At 35.7% G+C, this 7,107-nt stretch overlaps 1 protein-coding gene across 1 annotated transcript in view; it reads left to right on the top strand.

Annotated features, from left to right (window-relative positions):
• The first annotated feature begins 191 nt into the window (after positions 1 to 191).
• The window catches only part of LOC104470728 (protein Hook homolog 3-like), a 7,775-nt gene continuing 859 nt past the window's right edge, over positions 192 to 7,107 (top strand). Inside the window, exons 1-5 of the mRNA XM_010085760.1 lie at positions 192 to 200; positions 989 to 1,071; positions 3,012 to 3,112; positions 5,824 to 5,928; positions 6,041 to 6,112. Of these exons, the coding sequence (XP_010084062.1) occupies positions 3,014 to 3,112; positions 5,824 to 5,928; positions 6,041 to 6,112 (276 nt within the window). The 5' untranslated portion in view covers positions 192 to 200; positions 989 to 1,071; positions 3,012 to 3,013. The remainder of the gene's footprint in view (positions 201 to 988; positions 1,072 to 3,011; positions 3,113 to 5,823; positions 5,929 to 6,040; positions 6,113 to 7,107) is intronic.

Here is a 7,107-nt window from a genome sequence, read left to right as displayed (position 1 = left end):
AGATTGCCACCACAGAGGATGGCTTTACAGTTGTGATCTAAAACCGAGTGAAGTAAAAAGTTGGATTTTTGTTAGAAAGTAAAAATTAAATGTTTTAAAATAATTTTGAAATTATGTTAAAGCTTTGCAATATATTAAAATAAAACATTTAACTTTCTGTTTTAGTCAATTCTTCTGAAAAAGAAACTTGAAGAACATCTGTAAGTATTTTGTTTACCATTTGAAATGATGTGTTTTCCATATGGTGAGGGAGACAGTAATTAATCATGCATCTGGAAAATGTACAACTAAGAGAAATTAGATAATGCAGCAATGTTTGGGAATCTGCTCCTCAGACACTCTCTTTGTCTCATGGAAGACCTTTGTGAAAGCAATAAGAGCAATAAAAGAACCACCATTTTGTGTTGGTTAGAAAACTTTGATAAACATTGTGTAAGTCTTGAGTCAAGAGGAGCAAGTGATTTGGTTCTGAGAAAAGTGCGTTAATAAAAAAAAAATTTTTTTTTTACTATTTAGTATACATTATGGCATAAAAGGTAACATTTTAGGAAGCGTTGTTGTGTTCTGCTATTTCTGCACCTCTTTTGATTCCCTAAAATGCAAAGAGCTGTTTGCTTTTTGACTGGCTTGCAAAAAAAAGTAGGCTTTGTTGCCTTTGGGTTTAGGCATTCTTCCTCAATGTAATCTCAATCACAAGTATTCATTTTAGGCACACATTATACAATTAACTGTAAGTTCTAAATTAAGTTTATAATTACTGAGAATGAAGCTGTTTGTTGTTACAGTTCTCAATATACCATATGTTTTTCAGCTTATTTGACAAATATTTCCACAGTGATATTGCCATTTGTCCTCATGCCCCACAGCAAAAATCAATTGTGCACTCAGAAATATATCACTCTCTGAGGATTTTTTGTATTGCTTAATGTTAATTCAAGCACAGTAATAATATTGGGAAAACAATATGTGCTTTTATGGTTTGTAACAGTGAGAAGCTCCACGAAGCTAACAATGAGCTACAGAAGAAACGAGCTATTATTGAGGATTTGGAACCAAGATGCAATAACAGTTGTGAGTTACCTGTGCAGTCCATTTCTTTCTTTATGAAGTATTTCATGTGCCAGGTCTCTAATTGTAGTACGTATGGCTGGTGCAAGATAAACAAAATGTACCTTTTAAATGGCAGTGATATGTATGGTTTTAATTTCTCTGGAAGCTATGGTAACAAAAAAGATGCTTCTAACACTTGAAATGCAGGGGATCACATCTTAGAAACCAAAATGACCATAGAAATACCAAGTCATTGTCATACCTGTCATTGAACCTCAGCTGTTCAGAACTGTCATGTCTCCTAAGACCCTAATTAAGGAGATCCTTGCTGCTGTCACGAGGTTATTTTACTCCCTTCAGTGTGTTTTCCGAACTATGTTGTAATTTGAGAAAATTTTCAGACACTGGTCAAACAGATATAGGATATGTGTCATATTGCTCAGATGGTATACAGAACCCAGCATTTAGTTGTTTTTTAGCACGTTAATGCTACTTCTTGCCTGAGAACTATTGAAGGATGTGGAGTGCTTTCTTTTCAAGACTGCTTATTATAGAACAAGGCAAAACCATTGTAACCAAAGGCAGTCTTTCTGGTTTGTGCCAAAGCAATTTTGTTATAAAGTGATTGAAGAAGATAGAAATATCAGTTCAGTATTTGTTACATATATTCTGTATCCAAAAAGAATTTTCATTTCTGTTGAGCTAAAACTGCAGAACATGTTATAAATTCCACGCATTAGGAAGTGTTAGAACACTGAGAAATGAGGTCCAGGGACTTGGTGAGTAGCTAATGAACACATAATCGTATTGTACTTGATAAACTTCGGTACGAGTGTAATAGCAGTCTTCTGACTCACTAGCTTCTAGACATTAGGGCATATTAAGGCTTCTGTAGTTAGTTTACTGAAATTACAAGTTGCTTTCTAAAAATCTAGGTCTGAACTTTTGTTTCGGTGAAATAAAAATAGTTGTACCTTCTTCCTTTTTTTCCACACTCAGGAAATGTGTGTGAATTATTTTTTCGGATTCTTTTAACTGCTGGATATAGCCAAAATGCTTGGGCGTACAAGAATCACGAAACATTCTGAAAAATGGATTCTTGCAATCTTGGAGACTATCTGCTTTTGGTCCTATTACTGAGAAACAAAAATCTTACTTGGTCTTGTTACCAGCTTAGTGTTTTCTGAGAGCTTAGAGAGAAAACTGTAAGGAAAAACATGAAAGAACATTTCAAAATGAGTCTGTGAAGCAGATGGACTGAGGATTGCCAATTGTCTAACATTGTCTGAGAACCAGACATCAGTGTTATATACTACCTGATTCAGGATGATGCAATTCTTTTTTTTTTTTTCCTGAGACCTGAGAAGATGTGTAGAAGATACATAAGCAATAGTAGCTTGACATATTCTTATATCAACAAAGCAAAAGGCCCTAGGCCCTACTGATCTGCATTGCTGCTTAAGAAAATAGGCAGGAAAAATTAAATTGAGTATGTTCATATCACAAGTCTGCTAAATTGTGTCCAGTGTGACAGTTTAGCAGATTTAAGCAAGTTGTGCCTGTTAACAATTATTCTTCTTGCATAAAGTAGGAAAAATCATATTTATCTGAGTTACAATACCAAGATATTATGGAATCTGTAATTCATAACTCATTTTCTAAATGTGTTCAGTTATGAGATTGATATATTATTCCATTTCTCTTTATTTTTTAAATAGTTTTTAAAGAAAAATCTGTGTACAGAACAGCCATCTCATGAGATTATATAGGAGTACACATTTTTAATGCGTTTCTGATCTGTTCAGAAATCAAAACTATGATATCTGCAATATCAGATTCTTTGTTAGCTTTTCTTGATGGAAGTAAATTCTAGCTGTGCCTTAAACATCTATTGAAAAATATTAAAATGAACATAATATAATTACATTGTTTTTCCATTGTGTGCAACTCCTGACATAAAGCAATGAAAATTGAAGAACTACAAGAAGCTTTACGGAAGAAGGAGGAGGAAATGAAACAAATGGAAGAGCGATACAAAAAGTATTTGGAAAAGGCCAAAAGTGTAAGTATTTGTGTTCCACATTAATGATCCCTCTGTGACAGACTGCACCTTGTGTCCAGTCTTCAGGGATAAAAATAAAGGTGATATCTGTGTACACGTGGGCAAGTTAAAGAGAACGACGGCCCAGTGAGTTCTTTGTATCTGCTTACTGTTACAGTACCTAATACTGATTTAATTCTATGGAACATTTTATCCTGGTTTTGTGTTCATGACTGTCCCCCTTTGCTACTTATCCATAAGCCTTCCTGATGCCTCTGTACAAGTGTATACCCACTGCTGCAGATTTTTTAGAGTCACCCAGACAAACCTCATTGAGCATGCTTTCATGTCAACTGATGACAAGGAGAGAGTGTTAAACTCTTTCTAATGCTGTGAAACCTGTTTCTTTGAGGAAATTCTTCCAGACTTCTGTCTCTGAGGGATAGATGCATAGATGAGCTAAAGTGATGTCTGTACTAGGACTGGTGGTATAGAAATAACCAAAACGGCTGTGCTGTATTTTAGAATTGGAGAAGCACCCATCTAAATCATCTCCAGGGAAGGAAGCTCTGTGGGCAAAAGTACTCTTCAGTTGGCATTTGTGCTGGGACTTTTAGGGACTTCTGGCATAGTTGTTGTAAAGAGTTCTACCTCTTTTGTACACACAAATGTAGCTTAGTAACACCAAGCACAGGAACAGCTGGACCAACAAACTCAGTTTTTATCAGTTTGGTAGAGAGGGAAAAGGGAGTTCGGGGTTCTTTGCTTCACAGGTGGCTGGTTCTGGTTACGTGTGTTTCTGCATGATATTGTAGTGCTCAGTCAGATGTGTCTGTCTTACCTGGAGCAGATATTTGATACACTTTTTTATAAATATAGCTACTTCAGGTTTCATTAGGTACTAATTGCTCACATAAATTGCTTATTCTTTTTGAGGGGCACAGACACATGTGCCAGAGCCATTTTTACCAATTTGAATTTGATTTTGCTTTTTTTGTTCATCTTTTGCTCCTGATTTCTGTTCATATTCTGGTTCAGCAAACTGGTTTAGAAAGTGTTTTAATGTCGACTCTTTTATTGATGCTTTTGCCAAGTAAAGTGATCTTTTTAACTGAACCACCTTTGAGAGCTGTTACATTTCTCTGATGACCTTCAGCATTCCCTTTGCCTTTAGTGTTTAACAGGTGCTTCTGTTGAGAAGGTGGCTGATGTTTAATTATGATATTGAGGATGCAGGTATACTACTGGTTTTGAAATGGCAATGTCGGGTTCTCAATCATAGCCCCATTCCTTCTCTTACTATATGTTGATACTTTATTTTAGTTCCTTAAAAGCATACCAGTGTCTTCATTCATCTGATCATGGTAGTATCAAGATCTTTGCTATGGCTGTGTGTTGTTAAATTGGAGTCTGTAAGTAGGTTCCTAATGTGGCAAAACTTTATGCCTCCTTCCTCTACTTCTGTGTAGTTTCCTCAAAGACTTCTTGTGGGATGTTTCAAAAGTCTTCAGGAAATCTAAGCAAATAATTTTTAACTTTTATATATATATCTATATCTATATATATCTATATATATATACCTTATGCTGTTGTCTCAGAGCATTCCAGTGAAACACAAAGTCACAATTTCCCTTTTTAGTAAAATTTGTTTACTTGTATCAATTGTGTTGCTCTAGGGTGTTCTGTACAACAGTAGCATTATTTTAGTTAGGTTAGCTTTTTGTGATCTTCTCAGCTTTCAGTATTTTTTCTTTTTTTATGGAGATGAGTACAGTCCTTATAGCCTTCCACTACAGAAACTGCATCCAGGTCTGATGTATATTTTCTTAGAAACATAGTACACTGTTATGAATCTTCCTTCATGAGTACCATTCAGTAAAAATTTCTTACTAAAATTTAAAGTATTGTTTTATTTCAGCATCTGGACACAATTCTGATATGGGTAGAAAGACAAAAGATGTGAAGTCTCTTTCCATATGTCCACAGGTTGTTAAAAAGTTTCAAGCTGTTTTCTATTAAAGGCTTAGGAATCTAGGTATTTTGCTGGTTTTATTCCTGGTTTAGCTCTGTGTTTGCTAGCACTCATGCTACCCATGATGGATGCCACATATGAACATAACCAGCTGTCCTTTCATCTTATTATTAACATAACGATCATGCTTGTGCCACAGAATGCTTCTTGGCTTAACAGGGGTATCTAGAAATTACAGCACCTGGTACCCAGGTAGGCGAATCATGGCATCTTTACATAAAGACCAAAGCCCAGCCCTTCCTTAAGTGTGAGGAATTGACAGGTAGGTAAACCTTAGCTACAAAGAGAGAAACCTTTGAGGAAATATTTCTGGTCCCAAGGTAGTACAGCCAGGTGTATGAACTGCGTATGTGAGTCTGGAATACTGAACCTCTCAGGTGTCACTTTTTCCTATCAGTAGTTTTGTTTCACAGTCCTGTAAAAGAGAGCCCAGTTCAGATGTTCTAACATATTGTGGCTGATGTTCAGAGGCAGAAGTTCTGTCATGTTGGCTGTCAGGATTGTTTTACGGGAGTCAGACTCTTAAAACTGCACATTGCTCTGTTTCACATTTTGGAATGTCATTTCTTACCACTGACATGTTTTAAGTCACTTTTTTATTTCTTAACCTAACTTAAAACGTTGTAATTCCTTATGTCTTTCCTTCAATTTGATTCCTTTTGCAGGATTTAATTGAATGCAAAATGGTTTTCTCTTACAGGTGATCCGCACCTTGGATCCTAAGCAGAACCAGGGTGCAGCTCCTGAGATTCAGGCTCTGAAAAATCAGTTGCAGGAGCGGGACAGAATGTTTCATTCATTGGAGGTAGTAATCCTCATGTTTCCTGGTAGATGCGAATTTCTCATTTTCAGGTATAGACTAATACTTTTATTGTGCTTTGGTTTTAAATGTATGATTTTTGATTTTTATTTTATAGAAAGAATACGAAAAAACAAAAAGTCAAAGAGAAATGGAAGAGAAATTTATTGTTAGTGCCTGGTACAATATGGTAAGAATCTCCCAAACTTTTTATTTAAAAAAAAAAAAAGAAAGAAACTATTAGTATTATTTGTTTCTGGGTTGTTTATAATGGTATTCATTCGTTTACAGTTCTTTTTGTTTGAAAAGCATTTTCCAACACACAGACACAGAAACAAATGCTTTTTAATAATTTTAAGATATCACTATGTATGAGTATGTTCCTATGATAACTTTGAGGTCAATGAAAAAGAACACACTTGTTATTTTCAGGTTTTAAAACAAGAAATGGCAATTTCTAGAGGGAAGGATACCTCAGATTACTATTTTGTAAATCCAGCCTTTCAATTACACTGGTTTACAGTGCTTAAATTTACTTTCTTCTTTGATTCTCTACTCTCCAATCTTTCAGTTTTCTTATGAAGGGGCACAAGAAAAGTGATACAGCTTACTTGCTGCAGTAAATGCTCTGAGAAACAACTGCTTTAACTTGGGTGCAAGTTTAGCCCCATGAAAAGGATGAGCCACAGGGCAAGACCCTCACATAAATTATTCAAGACATAGGGAAGTGATCTGTGCAGCCATACGTCTTTTGCTGGGCCTGTATGCTGGGAGATTTTTCACCTTCCATCAAATGTGTTCAAGACTGCTCTTTGTCAGAGTGTGGCTGCATTGAAACTGCTCTTGAGGTAGAAGGAATCCCTGACCTGTGTAACATTCATGTTTCATTCTGCTTCATTATAGATTTCAAGTTCCTTGTCTCTGTCTTCCCTTGACAGAGATTTCTTCTTGCTGACTACGTTCTTGTTATGTCCATGAATAGTAATCCAAAAATGATACTTAGCAGAGTGTTTGAATCTCTTAAATATTGAAGTCATTTTCAAGTGTCTAGTGTCCTTGACCAATTTGGTAACAGTAGTCCCACTGACAAGCAGAAGACAAACCTGAATGACAAGCAGAAGAGAAGCCTGAACTAAGAGCTGTCATGAACATTAAGATGAGCATTGATACCTTTCTCTGTCTTTC

The sequence above is a fragment of the Pterocles gutturalis genome, unplaced genomic scaffold (assembly GCF_000699245.1).
Source record: "Pterocles gutturalis isolate BGI_N339 unplaced genomic scaffold, ASM69924v1 scaffold22860, whole genome shotgun sequence".
NCBI classification, from domain to species: Eukaryota; Metazoa; Chordata; class Aves; order Pterocliformes; family Pteroclidae; genus Pterocles; species Pterocles gutturalis.
Note: the sequence above shows the minus strand (reverse complement) of the source record. Positions and strands in the feature narration are given on the sequence as shown.